Source organism: Coregonus clupeaformis, chromosome 20 (genome assembly GCF_020615455.1).
Source record: "Coregonus clupeaformis isolate EN_2021a chromosome 20, ASM2061545v1, whole genome shotgun sequence".
NCBI classification, from domain to species: domain Eukaryota; kingdom Metazoa; phylum Chordata; class Actinopteri; order Salmoniformes; family Salmonidae; genus Coregonus; species Coregonus clupeaformis.
The window spans coordinates 31,639,971-31,664,520 of record NC_059211.1 but is presented as its reverse complement, the minus strand read 5'-3'; the positions used below and the strand labels follow the sequence as shown (position 1 = coordinate 31,664,520).

The window sequence follows — 24,550 nt, the reverse complement described above, 5'->3', positions numbered from 1 at the left end:
AAACGATTTAATGGTCGACTTTGGGCACGCAAAACGGTCCAACGCCGCCTCTTTGGTGGTTCATGGATGCGTCATTCTGGTCATGCGCGCCGCGACTGACGTATCTCTAGTTCGTTAGCTAAGCTAGCCACTGTAGCTAGCCACTATCTCCTCCAGTATGTGTTGACATCATTTCACAGGATTTGTTTTTGGATAGAAGCTGTAAAAAAAACAATACGAAATGGCACTTCTGTAGCCAAATATCTTATTCATCCATTTATTTTGTTTTTAAGCATTAAATGACCTGGTATGATGATGCATTGATCTGTTATACAGCTTAAAGACGTTAGTTTTGCGTTTTTACCCAAAGTCGACTAAGCCTAAAAATATAGCATGTTATTTTCAAGAAAAAGACATGTAAGTGAATGGGTTTTCCAACGTTCTGAAGCTTTCTTTACACTTTGTGATTGTTGCTAAGCTAAACAATGGGCCTCATGTAATTGATGATACAAACCTGCCTTTCTCCATTACCCTTGCAGGCTTCCACCATTTTAAAGTAGTAAACTGGGTGGAGATCCCAATGAGCAATCAGCCAATGAAGAAGGGAGCAATCAGCCAATGAAGAAGAAGAAAATGTACTACTTTAAAATAGAGATAGCCTCAATGGCGCTGCCCATGCTGTCACAGACGCTATAATGGCACAGATACAAAGATGAGTCCTCTGTCTCTATGGCCTGTTGTTCACATGTTTATTTGCCCTCTCATTGGCTAGAATGGTCCCACCTGATCTCGCCTCCTCCCGCCTGCATTCCATCTCAGTCAGTGCTATCTAGTATCCTTGGGACGTCCCTACCCTAAATCCTACCCTAACCCTTTTAAAGGTGCTACACATAGGATTATTATTTTAATTTTTTTTGCATTGTAATTTCTGAAAATGTCCATAATATAACTGCCGCTAATAGTGTAATGATAGTGTTTCACACTATTACTTACCCGCCAGTGTTGTGATTGGCTGTGATATTCGCCTATTGATTTCTCTTGCGGGAGTGGCATCTGTTGTCAAACTGGGAAAGCTGTTCTGACTTTGTAGCTGTGTTAACTTGTGGAAATCGCTCATTTCCTGGTTGCAAAAATTCTACACTGTTCGCTCAAATCCAGTTGATGTGAGAAAACAAGCACTGAATATTGTAGGGAATCATTGTACCATCTAAATCGCTGTGAAATATATTTTCAATAGAATTTTAGCAACCAGGAAATGACAGCTATTTCCACTAGATAACACATCCACAAAGTCGGAACAGCGTTCCTATTTTGACAGCAGACAGCGGGAGAAATCAATAGGTCAATTTCACAGCCAATCCTATGTGTAGCACCTTTACATTTCAACTTCAATGGGGTAGGGACGTCTCAAGGATTCCAGATAGCACGGACCCTTCCATCTTTGAGGACATGTAATTTCCGTTCTTAGAGCGTTCCTTGACTAGCTTCTCAATATAATAGACACTTTTTGCTACGGTCATGGCTAGAAGGATCGAGCTTTGGTCGAATGAACATCATATTTGACTTTTCGTAGCAGGTTAGAACATAAGCAGCAGGTTAGGATAATTAACGTAGCAGGTTTGGAGAATTTGGATAAGGTTAGGAAAAGTGTTAGTGTTTCAACACACTCATTTAAACTTTTGATGTTCATTTGACAAAAGCTGTATCCCTTCTAGCCATGACCATTTGGCTAAAATGAGCTAGTGAAAGATTTGCCTCCGTACTTTCGCCAAAACGCACACTTGTGTCGAAAGTGGTTCTTCAAGCTATTCATTCACCAAAACAAACTTTGCTTTACATGTTTACCTGTCAATACATTTCAACTGTGACAAAGTCAAATGAGAAACCGTGCGAGGTTAAACCAATTTAGAAACGTTTTGTCAACGAAATGGCGTTGTTATTCTGGGGAAGAGGACTTCGCAATGCTGTTACCAAAAAGGCTATGCAAGGAGTCCAGCTCTACTGGTAATAAATGCAGTTCAAGTGTCTGTAAATACGAAGTGCATTCTACGGTAGCTAGCTACCGAATTATTTGCAGATATTACAACAGTGGTTGAAAATACTTAGAATAGTCTGTGGCTCCAATACAGCTGTCATGCATGTTTTCTGGCTATCAGTGCAGTTTAATATATGGTCAGGAGATGGCGCTGTTTACCCATCTCAGGCTCCAGTTGCAGTGAATGAAATGTAATATACATTTGGTTTGTGGTACTGTATGTCATATATTATCAGTTAAAATACACATGAATTGTCAGTATTTATTCATCAAGTAGATATGTCTGTTTAATTGTGTTGTTTGTTTTCCCCTAAGTACCTCAGTGGTATCAGGCAGAGAGTGTGTGAATGGAGTGGATCTGTTCTACCAGCAGACTGGAAAAGGAGACCATGCTGTTTTACTACTGCCTGGAGCTCTGGGTAGGTAACAACACTAGTGGTCCCCAGGCTATAAGTGTCTGGTGCACAACACTACCAACCTCCGTCACTTCGCCAACCTTGTCCATAAACTGTCAAGTGTGTAATGATGATCTTTTTCAAATATGGACTAGCCTAAATCATATGTCACACTACTGATTAAGGCATCTGCCCATCAGAGCATCAACATTAGTAATAGTGACTTTGATGTTGAGAGGTGACTGAGGACCTCAAGCCTATTAACCTACAGTATAAACAACTTCATAAAAACGCATAGTAAGTTGTTTTGGGTCCTCATCAGAAGAACAGGCACAGACCCTCTATAATGTTGGTTACCAGCAGTGTGCGTTCCTGTAACAGGAAGTGCTCACACTGACTTTGGGCCGCAGCTGAAGTCTTTGAGTAAGGACTGCTTCACTGTGATTGGTTGGGACCCTCGCGGGTACGGAAACTCCCGCCCCCCGGAGAGAGACTTCCCTCTGAACTTCTTTGAGAGGGACGCCAAGGACGCTGTGGACCTGATGCAGGTCAGAGTCAAACCAATCAGGAATCACATTGGGAACATGCTTTAAAATGTTGCTGTACAGGGCTTGTAGAGTGTGCCTCTTAATATTGCATAGTCCGCAACTGTAAACTCAGCACACAAGATTATAGTGACTTTCTCCGCAACACAGAGAAACAGGACTCCTCTGGAGAACATGAACTACACAGTAGCCTCTCTCTTGCTCTCGGTATGTGAGGACAGTCAGCCAAGTGTATTTCCTTATTTATCTGTGAACGTGTGTGTCTTTTCCCTCATTGCTTATCTGTGAACGTGTGTCTTTCCCCTGGTAGGCGTTGAGATTTCAAAGGTTCTCTCTGCTGGGCTGGAGTGACGGAGGCATTACTGCTCTGATCGCAGCAGCCAGGAACCCCTCCCTGGTCAATAAGATGGTGGTGTGGGGCTCCAACGCATACGTCTCACCACAAGATGTAAAGATCTACAATGGTGAGGTCCTGTTATTGGTGTGTGCGAGCGTACTGTGGAGTGACTGGATTAGGCAGCTCTGCATGTGTGTGGGTTTGTGTAATACAGCCTGTGTGTGTCCATGTTTCTTCAGCGATCCGTGACGTGTCTCAGTGGAGTGAGAGGATGAGGAGGCCCATGGAGGAGGTGTATGGGGCGGAGCTCTTTATTAAGACCTGGGAAGGATGGGTGGATGGGATTGGACAGTTTGCCCAGAGACCAGAAGGTTAGAGCAGCAACATCTTTGCAGCAAAGATTCAAATTTTCCAGTTCCACTTGTCAGTTCCTGTGTTAAAGAGTATCTGTATAGATCCTTAGACTTGTGTTCTCTGTCCTGTATTGTTCAGGAAGCATCTGTATGGAGCTGCTGCCTCAGATCAGCTGTCCCTCCCTCATCATCCACGGAGAGAAGGATTCCATGGTGCCCAGCTTCCACCCTCAGTATCTCGTCAAACACATCAAGGGTTCAAGGTGAGCTGACACCCCCATTACATTCCTTATCTTTTGTTCTCCTATCCTCCCTTCTGTATGTTTTTCTCTCTTATAGAGAGGCATTGTATGAAAGGACATGCTGACTGTACATAATTTCTATGTCAATGTTTAACTACATCCACTAATGATACGTACAACCTCTACTACAATGTCTTCGTCGGTGTCCAGATTGCACCTGATGCCAGAAGGGAAACATAACCTGCACCTGAGGTTTGCTGCCGAGTTCAACAAGCTGGTGGAAGACTTCCTGAACCAGTGATGGACATACTGTCTGCGTCCCAAATAGCACCCTATTTCTAACATTGTGCACTACTTTTGACCAGGGCCATGGTCAAAAGAAGTGCAGTACGTAGGGATTTAGGGTGCCAGTTCAGATACAAAAATACTGCACCCATAGGAAACAAGAAGCTTTCAGGCCTGGGTCACTAAAGGAACACTACAGCCAGCAACACTTATAATCTGAGTATGGTCCATTAATTAACTGACTATTATCAGTGAATTACTGGTATATGAGCCAAAATAAATACCCATCCACATGACTATTGCAAATGTTATGCATTAATTCCTTGTGTAATTGGATAGTTTTTGTTTATAACTTTTTGTATTGTGTCCAGTCCTCTGTTTTGTACTGTTGTGTCATATATGGCATGTTATGGAAATGTTGCATTTGCACTAACTGTTATGCCATGTAAAACAAAGCAAAAGAAAAGAGTCGCAAAATGATAGTCATTCAATTACAATTTTAATCAGGCATATTTTGTAAACAGCAGGGGTGAAAGTACGGTGTCCCAGCAAAATAAATAGTTTGGGTACGCCGTACCAGTTAAACATGAACCTATCACAATCATTAAAACAAAATGTCAAGAACATTTGCAAATGGACTTAAACTGGTGGTAAAGCCTATGCTCCAATATGTGATGTGGTCAGATGAGAACACTGACATTTTGGCAAGTTAGAGATGAGTGGCCGACATTGAGACGCGCGCGGACGCATAAACTCTGGCCTAATGACAATCGCCAAATGTCATTACACTTTTTGGTGTTTTGTGTAACAGATGTCTCTTTCCATTCACCACTGTTTGGAGCAGTGCTTGACTTGGACTGAAATAGGTTCCGGTACTTTGAGCTAATATTCTATAAGAGGAACAGGAGCTCAAGCAGTAGAACATTTGAAGTTCCAGTACTCCGTTCCGGTGAGGTCCTGCCCAAGTCAAGCACTGGTTTGGAGGCTGGAAATATGTTGCGAGTTGATATGTGTGGAGCCATTTGAAGTGATTGTTTGGCAATCAAATTAAAACATCATGACTGGTTGTTTTTATTACACAATAAAAGGTAATACATTTTAAAAGTTATATGACAAATCTTTACCAGGCCCACAGAGATCCTTTTGAATTAATAGGAATTCTATGATTAGGCCGATACATTTTTGGGGTCTAGGCGCAAGCGCGTGCACATATAGGTCCCATAGTGGGGAGAAATTAATTATACTTTCACCGCTGGTAAAGTCTTTAGAAAACAAGTGAACTCTTCATATGTACAGTATGTTCTCTGACAGGCACAATGGTGTCAGTTACAATGAGCCTATCCATCTGTTGATGGACACATTTTACACCTGACCAAGAACCCTACTACATACTCTCCCTCTTGTGAATGTTATTCATGTGTGATTTCAGGGAACTCATCTGATTGAAGCATTTGTCGCAATAGTTACAGCGAAACGGTTTCTCGCCAGTGTGAATTCTCTGATGGCGTTTAAGATCACTCGTTGATAAAAAGCATTTACCACACGAAGGGCACATGTATGGTTTCTCCCCTGAGTGAGTCCTCATGTGACCATTCAGGTGTTCCTTCCTGCTAAAGCTTTTCCCACAAGTGTTACACAGGTACGGTTTCTCTCCAGTGTGAATTCTCTTGTGGAGTTTGAGTTGGCTTTCTTTTGGAAAAGCTTTTTCACACATAGTGCACTGCAGCATTGCCTTCGCTTTGTGACTCTTCATATGCTGCTTTAGGTTTCGCATCTGATGGAAGCTTTTGCCGCAATCGCTGCAGAGATACGCTGGAGGCTCCTCTCCTTCCTCCCCTGTCTCCCCTGTGTGTACCCTCATATGGCTGAGCAAGTTGCCCTCGTAGTTGAAGCATTTGTTACATTCAACACACCTGTATGGTTCCTCACCTGTGTGAATTCTCTCATGCTTTTTTAAATCGCTCGAATAGACAAAGCATTTCCTGCAGACATCACATCTGTACGGCTGCTCCCCTGTGTGGCTCCTCATGTGGTCTGTCAGTCTAGTGTTGTGGAGGAAGCATTTGCCACATTCATGGCAGCAGTAGGGTTTCCGCGTCGTGTGTATCTTCATGTGCGTTTTCAGGCCTCCCTTAAGGGTGAAGCTTTTGTCGCATTCCTTGCAGCTGTATGGTTTCTCGCCAGTGTGGATCCGCTGGTGGCGTTTTAAATCACAGTCTGATATAAAGCATTTCTCACATAGAGGGCACCTGAATAATCTCTCTCCTGTATGAGTGCGCATATGCCCTATCAAGTCTGATTTCCGGCTGAAACTTTGACTGCAATCGCTGCACCCGTATGGTGTCTCTCTATTGTGAGTTTTTAGGTGTTGTCTTAGACCTGCTTTAAATGTGAAACATTTTTCACACATAGGACACTGAAGTCGTTGCCCTGTGTGACTCCTCATATGCTCTTTTAGTGTTGCCTTCAGACTGTAGCTTTTTCCGCACTCCTGGCAGCTGTATGGTTTCACTCCGGTGTGAATTAGCTGATGGCGTTTTAGAACCACGGCTGATATACAGGATTTCTCACATACAGGACATTTAAATAGGCTCTCCCTTCCTGTGTGGGACCTCATATGCTCTGTCAGGTGTCCCTGACGTGTGAAGCTTTTGTCACACTCAAAACATTGATACGGTTTCTCTCCATTGTGAGTCTTTATATGCCTGACCAGAGCTCCCTTGCCTTTGAAGGACTTGGAGCATTCTTTGCACTTATATGCTTTTTCATCTTTCTGATGAATTTTCCGGTGATTTCCTAAATGGCTTCTGCTAATGAAGCATTGACTGCACACAGGGCATTTGTATGGTGTCACTCCTGTGTGAGTGTTTATATGCCTGTCCAGTATTTCCTTGTGGTTGAAGGATTTGCCACATTCAGGACAGCTGTATGGTTTCTCACCGATGTGAATAATTCTCTGATGTATTTTTAACTGGCCTGCCCTGATGAAGCTTTTCCTGCAGACAGTACACATGTGTAACCTCTTCTCTGTGTGAGCCCTCAATGGTGCTTTCAGCTCACTGGTTGTCTTGGCCTCAGTGCAGACTTTAGAGTCTGGATGTAGGCCTAGTTCAGAGAGGGGCTGAGAGTCAATGCTTGGTTCTGATATTCCGTATTCCTCTCCATCATCAGGTTCTGTTTTGATTCCGACAGTGGTGTTGGTGGGTAGAGGGTCCCTCTCACTGTCCTGATCACAGTCACTTTCTACACAGGGAGGAGGAGGAAATATGAACTGTGTGACCTCTGTGGTATCCTGACTGGTCTTGAGTGCCTCTTGTTGCTCTGTAATTGACGTGTGCTCTGGGTCCTCCTGCACACGACTGGGGCTCCACTCCTGCTCACAGTGTGGTTGTTGTTGCTGCTTAGGGGGAATCTCCCCAGTTAGCTGCTGGGGGTCTGGGGAGAAGGATGGGAAATAAGTAAGGTTCTACACATTTGATAAATAACTGGCTACCTTCCCAATTATTTAGGCCTATGCCCTGCTCCTTAACCTGGAGAATACCGTTTGTTTGTGCTAACATTCCACTCCTTGACATGCCAAACATGTTTGGCAATGACACAGAATACAAGGATTGGAATGTTAGCAAAAAAAAAGAGGTTTTGACTTCAGGCATTCGGGAGTGACATGATCGTACTAAGACTGGCACAGTCTACCGCCCTTCTGCTGAGACGAACGCAACATGACTGCAATTGCGATTCAGCAAACTAATGTGGTTGAATATGTTCAGACATTAGTAGTCCTCAGTATTGTTTTAATTGTATGATGTTTATTGGTCACAAACCTGCTCCCAAATCCAGAAGAATCCTCCGTAGACGACCGTTCTCCTGCTTTGAGCTGGATATCTCTTTCAAGTACTCTGTTATCGTCTTTTCCACTATCCTGAATATATCAACTGCCGCTGATTTTAATCGGTCATGGTACTCGGTTTTCTTTTCTCCAAATATCTCAACAGCTGTCGTTGTTAACCGCTCGGTGATAAACACATTCAATAGCTGTATTTTGGACATTTTGAGGAAAAATTTAAGCTATAACAACTCAAATTAAACCTAAAGATACTCGTCAACTTCTAACCACCTTAGCATTTTTTACGCCTTAGTGGGGAGCTTGCAAATATTTTCGACTTCCGGGTTCGAAAAGATGTTGACACTTTGAGGACCGAATGACATTCAAGCAGAGGCGGGAGGAATACAAAGCTAGCCATTCGTGTTTCTCATGATGTTCAGAATCACGCGCAAGCGCTTCTATTGATCACTTACACGTTCCAGAAACCAGGAAGTTACTTCTGGTTTACGGACACATGAGTTGGTTGAAACATTTCAAATGAATCGTCTCGTTTAGTCGTAGCTACTTGTCTTCATACAAACAGCTATTCAAAATGAACATATCAGAAAATGGAGCAGTAGGCAATGCCATTACAGTGCACGATTTCTCAGAGAAGATTCTGGAGCAAACGGTTCACTTTCACGTCATGAAACTCAATGGGGGGTTTTTCCTTTGGGTCGGCTCGAACCCGGTTTTGTCCAATTTGGCTGTTTCAATGGAAAGTAAATTTGTGAGTAACCGACTGTACAATAAATACACTGTTACAGAGAAGACTAGCTAACAGAGATGGGAAGCTAGCTAGCTTCACTGTGTAATGTTTCTAGCTAGCTACGTTAAAGTTATTATATCGGCTGATGATGTGTTCTATTCTGTGTGTGTAAATTCAGGATTCGATGCCGCTGTCTACGTTAGTCCTGGGGGACCCATCTGAAACAACCCAGAATTCACTGGCGCAGAGATTGAGTAAGCACCCCTTTCTTCATCTTCCTGTCAATATCCTATCTCTCTGAGGATTGGCTGTGTCCTCCACAGACCATGATGTAATTGTCCAGCTTCATGCTATGATAATGGTGCTTTCAAGACAACTGGGAAATCGGAAAAAAACGACATCAGGGCAGAAAGTCGGAGAACTAGAAAGATGGAGCTATATCGGTCCCCTTACAGGACTTTTAAAGTCCCAGTGCACAACAAAAAATATATATATATATTTGTATTAATATTAGTTTTTATTCAGATTTTTCAGGTGTTGTTGCAGCACCCTCTGCACCCCTACTTCCTGCGGCTATGGTCAGAACTTTTTTCCCCCCAAGTTGCCAGTTGAGTTGCCAGTTGTTTTGAATGCGGCATAAGACAGGCCACATATTTACACACACACACACACACACACACACACACACACACACACACACACACACAAACTCATCCAAGATGCCACAACTTTGTGCTTACAGTCAAATCTGTCTAATAATCAATTATACAATATAAACTCAACATGCAACAATTTCAACAACTTTACTGAGTTACAGGAAATCAGTCAATTTAAATAAATTCATTAGGCCCTAATCTATGGATGGATGGGGAGCCTGGCCCAGCCATCAGAATGAGTTTTTCCCCACAAAAGGGCTTTAATACAGAAGTAAATACTCCTCAGTTTCATCAGCCGTCCGGGTGGCTGGTCTCAGACGATCCCGCAGGTGAAGAAGCCGGATGTGGAGGTCCTGGGATGGCGTGGTTACATGTGGTCTGCGGTTGTGAGGCTGGTTGGACATACTGCCAAATTCTCTAAAACGAAGTTGGTAGAGAAATGAACATTCAATTCTCTGGCAACATACTGTGGTGGACATTCCTGCAGTCAGGAAGCCAATTGCACACTCCCTCAAAACTTGAGACATCTGTGGCATTGGTTGTGAGACAAAACTTCACATTTTAGAGTAGCTTTTTATTGTCCCCAGCAGAAGGTGCACCTGTGTAATGATCATGCTGTTTAATAAGCTTCTTGATATGCCACACCTGTCAGGTGGATGGATTATCTTGGCAAGGGAGAAATGTTCACTAACAGGGATGTAAACAAATGTGTGCACAACATTTGAGAGAAATAAGCTTTTATGTGTATGGACAATTTCTGGGATCTTTTATTTCAGCTCATGAAACATGGGACCAACACTTTACATTTTGCATTTATATTTTTCCTTCACTATAGTTGCTATATGTTATTCAGAATCAGAACATTTACAGAAAGCTAGACAGTTAAACCACTAACCAGTATGATGCTCTTTTGTTGGTGTCAGTTTACACCATTTGAAACATCACTAACCCAGCTGTCCTCGTCACTAACCCAGCTGTTCTCCATATCCTTTGTTTTCCAGCTAAGAGGACTAAGAAACAGGTGTTTGTGAGCTACAACCTGCCCATGACCGACTCCAACCTGTCTCTGCTGGTGGAGAATAGGATAAAGAAGGAGATGGAAGTTCGCCCTGATCAATTTTAACCTTTTCCCCCATTTATACTGACTTTGTACCGAAATAATACAATGGAGAGAACAACATTACCTACCTGTCTGGACTGTTCTGTCACTTGCTGTTTTAGCACTTGAGATCTAACCAGAGACTGTCTCTGTGTAGAGGCTGCAGACTCACACATCATTTTTCGTGCCCACCCACAAACTCAGTCTACAGACATCACATGTATCACCTCGATAGTGTTCATTTATTGACATAACCAATAAATGAAGTGGTTTATTATCAAAACAACATTTATGGTTTTAATATGTACAAGTACATCATATATAAAAAATAAAAATAAACATTTAGAAAATATTAGTGGTTGACAATCACTCATGGAATTTCATTTCTTTTACCACAACATTTCATTGATAAAAACATTTACAAACTACCAAATAAACAATACAAGATGTCCATTATGTCAAAATATGTGCCATTTGCGTCAAATATGGTTAATGGTAGAAATGTATAGAGTATACTTGGCCTTTTAAGGTCATCTATGCACATCATGTGACAAATTGTCCTATGAAACTATTTGATATGCCTAGTACATAAAATATGATAGTCCATACATCAGGGATCATCAACAAGATTCAGCCGCGGGCCGATATTTATTTTCTTGAGTGGACGGTCAGGGGCCCGGAACATAGTTACAAATCATTTGTAGACTGCAAATTGACCGAAAGAAGCCCAAATATACATAATATTTGACTAAAACATAATCATTTCAAACCTTGCTTATTATTTGTATACGGTCACATATAATCTCTATGTGTGTGAATACTTTGGAACAGATTTATAAAATTAAAATCAGTTGGAGCTGATTTGCTGGTGTTTTTACAGTCTTTTCTGTCCCCCCAAAAATAATATTTTATTTGATTGTTTTGGGCTCAGAAACCTTGGGGGGCCAAATAAAAATCACCCGAGGCCGCCAGTTGGGGAACCCTGCCATGCATTATCAATGAATGACACATTGAATACCAATGTAAGGTGTGTATTAATCATTTGTATGTTACACCTATTCTAACTAGATCACACTATTGCACTAACCTAATAATCGAGACACGAACCATTTCAAAACCCCTATAGACGTTGTCCTTCGTGGCATAGCCAGCCATTATTTAACCGTGCTAAAGAGACAGGTTTAAACAAGTCCTAAAAACAGCAATATACTACTAAGATTATTTACCACAGTGTTGAGAACAGGGATAGGAAAGGTCAGAATTAGCTAAATTAAAGAGGTATTTCAAGCAACAAGAATGCTCTTGGCAACATAACAAAAATAAATACTGAAGTACTGAACGATTCTTTCAAAGTCACCTGTCCACTTGTAAAATGTGCAGTTTTTTATAAAACTGAAGAATCATCATGATAAAGCCATTCAGAAACGGAGATGTTTCATAGTGGAGACGGCTCAATCCCAAATGGCACCCTATTCCCTATGTAGTGCACTGCTTTTGACCAGGGCCCATGGGCTCTGGTGAAAAGTAGTGCACTGTGTAGGGAATAGGGTGCTATTTGGGACACATTGTACATACTAGTAACTAACTAGTATTATCCACTCAACACCATAGAATACGGAAATAAAAACACCACAAAAAGGTCCAAAGTTCAAACCATTTCCATAGCCATCACAGTTTTCTGAGGTTTCCAGCTGTCATTCACATATCATTGCTTAGACAACCATCATTCACCAACATTAATGGGGGTAGCAATACTCAGTTTTCTAAAGTCATCATATTGATTCCACTGCTACTAAGGATAAAGTGCCAACTTGGACTTTTGACAAGGGGGTGGGAGGCACAAATTCATAAATAAACCCATCAAGTAGGCTACAGTATATAGGCCCGGCCTACACTTTTATTCAATTTAGACTACAGAAGTTTCACCCAAAACCTGCGCCTCAAACGAGTTGGCTGACAAATATTTGATTAAATTTGATTTAACTTTGAATTTTAGTGCCAAAAAATTAAGCTGATGGAAAAGAAATGCATAGAGCACACATCACTGTTGAAAGCCATGACATTTCAAATGAAATCTAGAATACAGTGTCTGATCTGCTGCTCTATACATTTGTCTCTATGCTGTTTGAGTACACCACTCTGCTGATAATTTACTAACAGACACCATGACTTCCCTCCGCATGGAACCATGCTGAAACCATGATACTCATTCGACACACTGCAACAACTACTCTGTGGGCACTAATACATGTAAGTCATTGTAATGAGTTTCAGTTCATTGCAAAGACATACACAGGTGTGTGAAATATTCCATATTTTGTTTCAAGAATATCCTGTTCTATTGCAGGCCCTCAAAGTCTTACTAAATCGTATTGGAGTGTCCGAAATAGTACCCTATTCCCTATAGATAGTGCACTACTTTTGACCAGAGGCCTATGCAGGCCCTGGTCAAAAGCAGTACACTATAGGGAAAATGGTGTCATTTAGGACACACACATAATCACTACTCTACAGGCTAACTGCTAATCCATCACCCTATTACATTACCACCCATTAAACCCAACCTGGGGCATCTGAATAGTAATGCTTTATTTAAATTGTTTTAGTTTTTGTCCAAATCTTGAATGTCCATGATTGGGGAAGCTCAATTTCCCACTTTCTCACAAACAAGACGTGGAAAATGGCATCATGAGTCTAATGAGAGGGTTAATTTGTTCATTGAACTCACCAGAATGGGAAGGTTTTTAAAGTTTTAAAATTAAAGAGTTCCTCATGGAAGAAACTGACAAGCGGAATTCTTCCATGTTCTCCTGACTGAATGATCATAACAGACATGGCCAGTCATGAAGGTGACCAGGAGTGGGACAGTTCGTTTGGGACAGTCCCAGCCATTCCCGCAGCACAGTCCTGTCCTATCCTCAGTCTGTGTCAGGGAGGAGTGTGTGTCTGCTGCTACGACGACCCTCCGACCCCATTTGCCACCATAATATTACTGATCACCTCCCCTCCAGTAGCATACGCATATGACGTCGGCACTGCTGCAAGAGCAGTAGCCGCTGCTGCTGTGGCGCCCCCGGTGGCCGTAAGATGCCGCGGCGTGTCGTGGACCCGGGAGTATAAGTCCCTATCCCCAGGCTTGGTGAGGAGGAGGTGCTGCTCTCCAGGCCGGTGGGTGAGCAGGGGCTGGCGGGTGTAGTTCTCCCCGTCCGCAAGGCTCTCTGGCAGGGGCTGGTTGCGCGGCTCGGGCAGCAGTAGCAGGCAGATGATGCACAGCAGGGTGCAGGCAGCGAAGATCATGTGATGCAGGAAGTAGCCCTTCTGGTTGTGGAGCTCCATGATGGGGGCCGTCAGCATGCCGAAGCCAGCGCTGGCCAGGACCAGGCCCAGACCACCACCCCTGGGGGAGGGAGACAAAGAGGGAGAGTCAGTTTAACAGCTAATTTCCTGCAATTCTACACATTTTGCCATAGAGTGGAGGCAAATGTTAGCAGTTTTTAATATGATAACTGATGATCAATGGGCCCCACCCCGGTCGGTAATTTGACCATGCTTACTACAAGTTTACATATCTGGCCACTAGACTAATTTACCAATCTACATTTTTTTTGCTGATATGGGTTAATTGAGTAACTGCTGATGCATTTTGGACAATGGCGCCGGAGGGGATAGCTGCCGTGCTCCTAACCAACTGTGCTATTTTGTGTGTTTTTTCACATTGTTTGTAACTTATTTTGTACATAATGTTGCTGCTACAGTCTCTTATGACCGAAAATAGCTTCTGGACATCAGAACAGCGATTACTCACCTCGAACTGGACAAAGATTTTTTTTTTAATGAGTCCGACGCAAAGGATATACTGCTTCTCCGAGACCAGGCCCAAATCCCCGTCATTCGCGTTAAGAAAATACGGAAATACAGGGGGCGGAGATCGGGGTGCCTTGTTAGAATTCGTCGGCGAGTGGGTAACCCGCCTCTACCATCCGTTCTATTGGCCAACGTGCAATCACTGGAAAATAAACTGGATGGTCTCCGTTTCAGACTATCCTACCAATGGGACATTCAACTATAATATCTTATGTTTCACTGAGTCATGGCTGAAGGACTACACGGATAATATACATTTGGCTGGGTTTTCCGTGCATCGGCAGGACAGAACAGCTACAGTGGGGAAAAAAATTATTTAGTCAGCCACCAATTGTGCAAGTTCTCCCACTTAAAAAGATGAGAGAGGCCTGTAATTTTCATCATAGGTACACGTCAACTATGACAGACAAATTGAGAAAAATAAATCCAGAAAATCACATTGTAGGATTTTTAATGAATTTATTTGCAAATTATGGTGGAAAATAAGTATTTGGTCACCTACAAACAAGCAAGATTTCTGGCTCTCACAGACCTGTAACTTCTTCTTTAAGAGGCTCCTCTGTCCTCCACTCGTTACCTGTATTGATGGCACCTGTTTGAACTTGTTATCAGTATAAAAGACACCTGTCCACAACCTCAAACAGTCACACTCCAAACTCCACTATGGCCAAGACCAAAGAGCTGTCAAAGGACACCAGAAACAAAATTGTAGACCTGCACCAGGCTGGGAAGACTGAATCTGCAATAGGTAAGCAGCTTGGTTTGAAGAAATCAACTGTGGGAGCAATTATTAGGAAATGGAAGACATACAAGACCACTGATAATCTCCCTCGATCTGGGGCTCCACGCAAGATCTCACCCCGTGGGGTCAAAATGATCACAAGAACGGTGAGCAAAAATCCCAGAACCACACGGGGGGACCTAGTGAATGACCTGCAGAGAGCTGGGACCAAAGTAACAAAGCCTACCATCAGTAACACACTACGCCGCCAGGGACTCAAATCCTGCAGTGCGAGACGTGTCCCTCTGCTTAAGCCAGTACATGTCCAGGCCCGTCTGAAGTTTGCTAGAGTGCATTTGGATGATCCAGAAGAGGATTGGGAGAATGTCATATGGTCAGATGAAACCAAAATATAACTTTTTGGTAAAAACTCAACTCGTCGTGTTTGGAGGACAAAGAATGCTGAGTTGCATCCAAAGAACACCATACCTACTGTGAAGCATGGGGGTGGAAACATCATGCTTTGGGGCTGTTTTTCTGCAAAGGGACCAGGACGACTGATCCGTGTAAAGGAAAGAATGAATGGGGCCATGTATCGTGAGATTTTGAGTGAAAACCTCCTTCCATCAGCAAGGGCATTGAAGATGAAACGTGGCTGGGTCTTTCAGCATGACAATGATCCCAAACACACCGCCCGGGCAATGAAGGAGTGGCTTCGTAAGAAGCATTTCAAGGTCCTGGAGTGGCCTAGCCAGTCTCCAGATCTCAACCCCATAGAAAATCTTTGGAGGGAGTTGAAAGTCTGTGTTGCCCAGCGACAGCCCCAAAACATCACTGCTCTAGAGGAGATCTGCATGGAAGAATGGGCCAAAATACCAGCAACAGTGTGTGAAAACCTTGTGAAGACTTACAGAAAACGTTTGACCTGTGTCATTGCCAACAAAGGGTATATAACAAAGTATTGAGAAACTTTTGTTATTGACCAAATACTTATTTTCCACCATAATTTGCAATTAAATTCATAAAAAATCCTACAATGTGATTTTCTGGATTTTTTTTCATCTCATTTTGTCCGTCATAGTTGACGTGTACCTATGATGAAAATTACAGGCCTCTCTCATCTTTTTAAGTGGGAGAACTTGCACAATTGGTGGCTGACTAAATACTTTTTTCCCCCACTGTACGTCTGGTAAGACAAGGGGTGGGGGATCTGTGTCTATTTGTCAACAACAGCTGGTGGAGAGATGTCTAATATTAAGGAAGTCTCAAGGTATTGCTCGCTTGAGGTAGAATACCTCATGATAAACTGTGGACCACACTATCTACCAAGAGAGTTTATCTATATTCTTCGTAGCCTTCTATTTACCACCACAAACCGATGCTGGCACTAAGACCGCATTCAACGAGCTGTATAAGGCCATAAGTAAACAAGAAAATGCTAATCCAGAAGCGGCGCTCCTAGTGATGGCAAACCTAAATCCGTTTTACCTAATTTCTACCAGCATGTCACTTGCAACCAGAGGGAAAAAAAAAAAACTCTGGACCACCTTTACTCCACACACAGAGACGCATACAATGCTCTCCCTCGCCCTCCATTTGGCAAATCTGACCATAATTCTATCCTCCTGATTCCTGCTTACAAGCAAAAACTAAAGCAGGTAGTACCAGTGACTCGCTCAATACGGAAGTGGTCAGATGACGCGGATGCTACGCTACATGACTGTTTTGCTAGCACAGACTGGAATATGTTCCGGGATTCATCCAATGGCATTGAAGAGTATACCACCTCAGTCACCGGCTTCATCAATAAGTGCATCGACGACGTTGTCCCCACAGTGACCATACGTATGTACATAATATCTCAACCAGAAGCCATGGATTACAGGCAACATCTGCACCGAGCTAAAGGCTAGAGCTGCCGCTTTCAAGGAGTGGGACACTAATCCGGACACTTATAAGAAATTGCGCTATGCCCTCAGACGAACCATCAAACAGGCAAAGCATCAATACAGGACTAAGATTGAATTGTACTACACTGGCTCTGACGCTCGTCGGATGTGGCAGGGCTTGCAAACTATTACGGACTACAAAGGGAAACCCAGCCGCGTGATGCCCAGTGACGCGAGCCTACCAGACGAGCTAAATGCCTTTTATGCTTGCTTCGAGGCAAGCAACACTGAAGCATGCATGAGAGCACCAGCTGTTCCGGACGACTGTGTGATCACGCTCTCCGTAGCCGATGCGAGCAAGACCTTTAAACAGGTCAACATTCACAAGGCCGCGGGGCCAGATGGATTACCAGGACGTGTCCATCGAGCATGAGCGGACCAACTGGCAAGTGTCTTCACTGACATTTTCAACCTCTCCCTGACTGAGTCTGTAATACCTACATCAGGGTTCTTCAATTCCGGTCCTGGAGGGCCGAAACACTTCTGTTTTTTATTTCTACCTGGTAGTTAATTGCACTCACCTGGTGTCCCAGGTCTGAATTAGCCCCTGATTAGAAGGAGAGGATGAAAAACAGAGGTGTTTCGGCCCTCCAGGACCGGAATTGAAGAACCCTGACCTACATGTTTCAAGCAGACCACCATAGTCCCTGTGCCCAAGAAAGCGAAGGTAACCTGCCTAAATGACTACCGCCCCGTAGCACTCACGTCGGTAGCCATGAAGTGCTTTGAAAGGCTGGTCATGGCTCAACCCTAGACCCACTCTAATTTGCACACCGCCCCAACAAATCCACAGATGACACAATCTCAATTGCACTCCACACTGCCCTTTCTCACCTGGACAAAAGGAACACCTATGTGATAATGCTGTTCATTGACTACAGCTCAGCGTTCAACACCATAGTGCCCACAAAGCTCATCACTAAGCTAAGGACCCTGGGACTAAACACCTCCCTCTGCAACTGGATCCTGGACTTCCTGATGGGCTGCCCCCAGGTGGTAAGGGTAGGTAACAACACATCTGTCACGCTGATCCTCAACACGGGGCCCCTCAGGGGTGCGTGCTTAGTCCCCTCCTGTACTCCCTGTTCACCCACGACTGCGTGGCAAGCACGACTCCAACACCATCATTAAGTTTGCTGACGACACAACAGTGGTAGGCCTGATCACCAACAACAATAGGGAGGAGGTCAGAGACCTGGCAGTGTGGTGCCAGGACAACAACCTCTCCCTCAATGTGAGCAAGACAAAGGAGCTGATCGTGGACTACAGGAAAAGGAGGGCCGACCAGGCCCCCATTCACATCGACAGGTCTGTAGTGGAGCGGGTCGAGAGTTTGAAGTTCCTTGGTGTCCACATCAACAACAAACTATCATGGTCCAAACACACCAAGACAGTCATGAAGAGGGCACGACAACACCTTTTCCCCCTCAGGAGACTGAAAAGATTTGGCATGGGTCTCCAGATCCTCAAAAAGTTATACTGCTGCACCATCGAGAGCATCCTGACCGGTTGCATCACCGCCTGGTATGGCAACTGCTCAGAAACCAACCATAAGGCGCTACAGAGGGTAGTGCGTACGGCCCAGTACATCACTGTGGCAAAGCTTCCTGCCATCCAGGACCTCTATACTAGCCGGTGTTAGAGGAAGGCTCCAAAAATGGTCAAAGACTCCAGTTACTCAAGTCATAGACTGTTCTCTCTGCTACCGCACAGCAAGCGGTACCGGAGCGCCAAGTCTAGGTCCAAAAGGCTCCTTAACAGCTTCTACCCCCAAGACTGCTGAACAACTAATCAAATGGCCACCTGGACTATTTACACTAACACCCCCCCTTGTTTTTACACTGCTGCTACTCGCTGTTTATTATCTATGCATAGTCACTTTACCCCTACCTACATGTACAAATGACCCTGTACCCCCGCACATTGTATATAGCCTCGTTATTGCTATTTTATTGTTACTTTTTATTTTGTTTATTTAGTAAATATTTTCTTAACTCTATTTCTTGAACTGCATTGTTGGTTAAGGGCTCGTAAGTAAGCATTTCACGGTAAGTTCTACACCTGTTGTATTCGGCGAATGTGACAAATACAATTTGATTTGATTTGCACAACCACATTTCGAAATTGCACCTTGTGTATTCTATTATTCTAACTCTCAACAGTACGTTGAGACATCGACAGAGTTCCCAAAAATTAGAAATCTACGTATTCTTTGTTGTTGTTGTGAAATTGGTCTGCGGCCCACGGGCCGCCTCGCCTGTTGCCCATCACTGATCTACATTCTAGAACAGCAGTCTCTGTCAAATTGCCTGTATATGACACATACATACTACACCACAAGGTGGCACTAGTAGGCCACTAAGACAAAGCTACACTTGGTGGGACATCATTTTCCAATAAGTGTGTGTAGCAGTGGAGGCTGCTGAGGGGAGGACGGCTCATAATAATGGCTGGAAGGAGCGAATGGAATGGCATCAAACACATGGAAACCATGTGTTTGATGTATTTGATACCATTCCACTCCAGCCAGGGATGTAGCTCAGTTGATAGAGCATGGCGTTTGCAACGCCAGGGTTGTGGGTTCGATTCCCACGGGGGGCCAGTATAAAAAAATATGTATTCACTAACTGTAAGTCGCTCTGGATAAGAGCGTCTGCTAAATGACTAAAATGTAAAACATTTAAAAATTACCACGAGCCCGTCCTCCCCAATTAAGGTGCCACCAACCACCTGTGGTGTGTAGTTTAGGAATCCAATAACTGCAGGTATGGGTGGGTGCGGTCAGACCGTGTGTGTGTTACCTAATGACGGTGGGAGTGATCTCAGCGCAGAAGAAGATGCTGAGGGTGCTGACGGCGTGAGAGGAGAACATTCCAATGATGGAGAATGCCACAGAGAACTTCCTGTTTAGCGTGTCCCTCAGAACTAACCAGACAAGAGGAGGCACACGAGAGGAGGTGAGACACATAATAAATATAGACATTTCACTTAATAGAAACCGATCACAGAAAAACGTTGGTGTAGCCATTAATTTTGTTTAACGACTGTTTTGATGATTCTACAACACAAAATCAACAGATGGCGCATGAACCTGGCCTGTAGAGCTGTAACCCAGAGCACCTGACTGGCATCCAAAATGGTTCTTCGGCTGTCCCCATAGGAGAACCCTTTTTGGTTCCAGGTAGAACCCCTTTGGGTTCCATGTAGAACCCTCTGAAAGGGTTCTACATGGAACCCAAAAGGGTTTAACCTGGAACCTAAAGGGTTATACCTGGAACCAAAAAGGGTTCTTCAAAGGATTCTCCTATGGGGACAGCTGAAGAACCCTTTTAGGTTCTAGATGGTACCTTTTTTTCAATGAGTGCATTCTTCCAATCGGTCTGAGTATGATTTTATAAAGTCAAACCGTACCTGTGTCATGGCGAAGGCTGTACTTCCCGATCACTATATTCAAACAAAGGCCATGGATGGGGGAAGAAAAACAGAGAAAAGTAGCATGAGCATAGCCTTTAGAATAGGTCATTATTTGTCTGACAGATACAGTGATGTGAAAAAGTGTTTGCCCCCTTCCTGATTTCTTATTTGTTTGCATGTTTGTCACACTTAAATGTTTCAGATCATCAAACAAATTTAAATATTAGTCAAAGATAACACAAGTAAACACAAAATGCAGTTTTGAAATGAAGGTTATTATTATTATTAATAATAATAATAATAATAATAATAATAATAATAATAAGGAAAACAAAATCCAAACCCACATGGCCCTGTGTGAAAAAGTGATTGCCCCCTACAACCTAATAACTGGTTGGGCCACCCTTAGCAGCAACAACTGCAATCAAGTGTTTGCGATAACTTGCAATGAGTCTTTTACAGCGCTGTGGAGGAATTTTGGCCCACTCATCTTTGCAGGATTGTTGTAATTCAGCCACATTGGAGGGTTTTCGAGCATGAACTGCCTTTTTAAGGTCATGCCACAGAATCTCAATAGGATTCAGGTCAGGACTTTGACTAGGCCACTCCAAAGTCTTAATTTTGTTTTTCTTCAGCCATTCAGAGGTGGACTTGCTGGTGTGTTTTGGATCATTGTCCTGCTGCAGAACCCAAGTTCGCTTCAGCTTGAGGTCACGAACAGATCATCAAGATGTTTTCTGGCAAAAATGAGACGAGCCTTAATGTTCTTTTTGCTCAGCAGTGGTTTTCGTCTTGGAACTCTGCCATGCAGGCCATTTTTACCCAGTCTCTTTCTTATGGTGGAGTCATGAACACTGACCTTAACTGAGGCAAGTGAGGCCTGCAGCTCTTTGGATGTTGTTGTGGGGTCTTTTGTGACCTCTTGGATGAGTCGTCGCTGCGCTCTTGGGGTAATTTTGGTCGGCCGGCCACTCCTGGGAAGGTTCACCACTGTTCCATGTTATCGCCATTTGTGGATAATGGCTCTCACTGTGGTTCGCTGGAGTCCCAAAGCTTTAGAAATGGCTTTATAACCTTTTCCAGACTGATGGATCTCAATTACTTTCTTTCTCATTTGTTCCTGAATTTCTTTGGATCTCGGCATGATGTCTAGCTTTTGAGGATCTTTTGGTCTACTTCACTTTGTCAGGCAGGTCCTATTTAAGTGACTCCTTGATTGAGAACAGGTGTGGCAGTAATCAGGCCTGGGTGTGGCTAGAGGAATTGAACTCAGGTGTGATAAACCACAGTTGAGTTGTGTTATAACAGGTGGGGAAAACACTTTTTCACACAGGGCCATGTAGGTTTGGATTTTGTTTTCCCTTAATAATAACAACCTTCATTTCAAAACTGCATTTTGTGTTTACTTGTGTTATCTTTGACTAATATTTACATTTGTTTGATGACCTGAAACATTTAAGTGTGACAAACATGCAAACAAATAACAAATCAGGAAGGGGGCAAACACTTTTTCATTTGCGAAAGTATTCACCCCCCTTGAAATTTTTCCTATTTTGTTGCCTTACAACCTGGAATTAAAATTGATTTTGGGGGGGGGTTTGTATCATTTGATTTACACAACATGCCTACCACTTTGAAGATGCAAAATATTTGTTATTGTGAAACAAACAAGAAATAAGACAAAAAAACAGAAATCTTGAACGTGCATAACTATTCACCCCCCCAAAGTCAATACTTTGTAGAGCCACCTTTTTCAGAAATTACAGCTGCAAGTCTCTTGGGGTATGTCTCTATAAGCTTGCACATCTAGCCACTGGGATTTTTGCCTATTCTTCAAGGCAAAAAAGCTCCAGCTCCTTCAAGTTGGATGGGTTCCGCTGGTGTACAGCAATCTTTAAGTCATACCACAGATTCTCAATTGGATTGAGGTCTGGGCTTTGACTAGGCCATTCCAAGACATTTAAATGTTTCCCATTAAACCACTCAAGTGTTGCTTTAGCAGTAGGCTTAGGGTCATTGTCCTGCTGGAAGGTGAACCTCCGTCCCAGTCTCAAATCTCTGGAAGACTGAAACAGGTTTCCCTCAAGAATTTCCCTGAATTTAGCACCATCCATCATTCCTTCAATTCTGAGCAGTTTCTCAGTCCATGCCGATGAAAAACATCCCCACAGCATGATGCTGCCACCACCATGCTTCACTGTGGGGATGGTGTTCTTGGGGTGATGAGAGGTGTTGGGTTTGCGCCAGACATAGCGATTTCCTTGATGGCCAAAAAGCTCAATTTTAGTCTCATCTGACCAAAGTACCTTCTTCCATATGTTTGGGGAGTCTCCCACATGCCTTTTGGCGAACACCAAACTTGTTTACTTATTTCTTTCTTTAAGCAGTGGCTTTTTTCTGGCCACTCTTCCGTAAAGCCCAGCTCTGTGGAGTGTACGGCTTAAAGTGGTCCTATGGACAGATACTCCAATCTCTGCTGTGGAGCTTTTCAGCTCCTTCAGGGTTATCTTTGGTCTCTTTGTTGCCTCTCTGATTAATGCCCTCCTTGCCTGGTCTGTGTGTTTTGGTGGGCGGCCCTCTCTTGGTAGGTTTGTTGTGGTGCCATATTCTTTCCATTTTTTTATAATGAATTTAATGGTGCTCCGTGGGATGTTCAAAATTTCTGATATTTTTTTATAACCCAACCCTGATCTGTACTTCTCCACAAATTTGTCCCTGACCTGTTTGGAGAGCTCCTTGGTCTTCATGGTGCCGCTTACTTGGTGGTGCCCCTTGCTTAGTGGTGTTGCAGAACCTGGGGCCTTTCAGAACAGGTGTATATATACAGAGATCATGTGGCAGATCATGTGACACTTAGATTGCACACAGGTGGACTTTATTTAACTAATTATGTGACTTCTGAAGGTAATTGGTTGCACCAGATCTTATTTAGGGGCTTCATAGCAAAGGGGTGAATACATATGCACGCACCACTTTTCCGTTATTTATTTTTTAGAATGTTTTGAAACAAGTTATTTTTTTCATTTTACTTCACCAATTTGGACTATTTTGTGTATGTCCATTACATGAAAACCAAATCAATTTAAATTACAGGTTGTCATGCAACAAAATAGGAAAAACGCCAAGTGGGGTGAATACTTTTGCAAGGCACTGTAGATCTGATATAATGACTAGAGAACAGAGGTAATGATGCAGAAAATGACATTCTCCTAGTAGTGACTTCTCTGAAGCACTGTAATACTGTAAGTCCATTATCTGAGTATGATATTTGTCTATGACAGATTGAAATTATAATGGGATGTTATTGCTTTGTGTTTTCCCATATAAAGAGCTATTTGTGAATGAAGGACTATGAGGGGGATGCCTGCATTGGTCACTTGTTAAAACATCTGACAAAACATGGGCTTTCATAAACTGAAGGTTGACCTAAATGTTTATTTCATAGAGATAGGATTTCTATATATCAGTGTGTGTGTGTTTCATTTGTGTGTATCGTGTGTGTTTAGTGTGCGTGCGTGTGTGTGTGTATGCATAACATGTGTGTGTGTGTGTGTCTCCAACTCACAGTTGAGCAGACCCAGCTGCAGCAGTGATGCCAGGGCGGTGATGATCATGAAGGTGAGCAGTCCACCCCGACGACCCATGAACGCCACGGCTGGGCACAGCGCCAGGCACGTTGCTACGGCAATTCCGGCCATAGTGTAGTAGTCAGCATGAAACATGGCCGACACAGGAGCCTCTGGGTCCATCATACTGCGGGCAAAACAGTGGTGGATACCGTACCCAGTCAACCTGAGGAGAGAGAGACACGTAGCGGAGGTGAGTCGGACTCTCTCGCGGAAGGGTATTCTCTCTTGGTCTAATGGTTAAGACATTGCCCACTGGGCACAGACGTCAATTCAATGTCTATTTCATGTTGGTTGGAACAACGTTGATTTAACCAGTGTGTGCCCAGTGGGTGGTTTCCCAAGCGGGAGAGTGGGGTTCAGATCCCACCAGTTACACACACACACACCATCATTACTAAGAGCAAGGCAGTGCTGGATACCAAATGCCATCAATATAGAGGGTGTAGGGAGATTTTATACACACACACAGTCTTGTT

The 24,550-nt window shown here is 43.4% G+C and overlaps 4 protein-coding genes across 4 annotated transcripts in view; 2 read left to right on the top strand and 2 right to left on the bottom strand.

Annotated features, from left to right (window-relative positions):
- Positions 1 to 1,295: 1,295 nt before the first annotated feature.
- Positions 1,296 to 4,795, top strand: bphl (biphenyl hydrolase like). The gene is made up of 7 exons (XM_041840197.2): positions 1,296 to 1,983; positions 2,330 to 2,433; positions 2,791 to 2,957; positions 3,265 to 3,418; positions 3,531 to 3,662; positions 3,784 to 3,907; positions 4,097 to 4,795. The coding sequence occupies exons 1-7, from the start codon at positions 1,907 to 1,909 to the stop codon at positions 4,185 to 4,187; spliced, it is 849 nt and encodes a 282-aa protein (XP_041696131.2). The 5' UTR covers positions 1,296 to 1,906; the 3' UTR covers positions 4,188 to 4,795.
- A 229-nt stretch (positions 4,796 to 5,024) lies between these two features.
- Positions 5,025 to 8,330, bottom strand: LOC121533878 (zinc finger protein 345-like). Its single transcript, XM_041840194.2, has 2 exons — positions 7,993 to 8,330; positions 5,025 to 7,606 (listed from the first exon to the last, which is right to left on the bottom strand). The coding sequence occupies exons 1-2, from the start codon at positions 8,216 to 8,218 to the stop codon at positions 5,556 to 5,558; spliced, it is 2,277 nt and encodes a 758-aa protein (XP_041696128.2). The 5' UTR covers positions 8,219 to 8,330; the 3' UTR covers positions 5,025 to 5,555.
- Positions 8,331 to 8,472: 142 nt separating this feature from the next.
- On the top strand, positions 8,473 to 10,581 carry LOC121533880 (proteasome assembly chaperone 4-like). The gene is made up of 3 exons (XM_041840196.1): positions 8,473 to 8,763; positions 8,921 to 8,996; positions 10,400 to 10,581. The coding sequence occupies exons 1-3, from the start codon at positions 8,587 to 8,589 to the stop codon at positions 10,519 to 10,521; spliced, it is 375 nt and encodes a 124-aa protein (XP_041696130.1). The 5' UTR covers positions 8,473 to 8,586; the 3' UTR covers positions 10,522 to 10,581.
- Positions 10,582 to 10,714: 133 nt separating this feature from the next.
- Positions 10,715 to 24,550, bottom strand: part of LOC121533879 (solute carrier family 22 member 23) — a 34,647-nt gene continuing 20,811 nt past the window's right edge. The window contains exons 7-10 of the mRNA XM_041840195.2: positions 24,011 to 24,237; positions 20,443 to 20,475; positions 19,833 to 19,956; positions 10,715 to 13,894 (exon numbers count right to left, since the gene is read on the bottom strand). Coding sequence (XP_041696129.2) covers positions 13,450 to 13,894; positions 19,833 to 19,956; positions 20,443 to 20,475; positions 24,011 to 24,237 — 829 coding nt within the window. The 3' untranslated portion in view covers positions 10,715 to 13,449. The remainder of the gene's footprint in view (positions 13,895 to 19,832; positions 19,957 to 20,442; positions 20,476 to 24,010; positions 24,238 to 24,550) is intronic.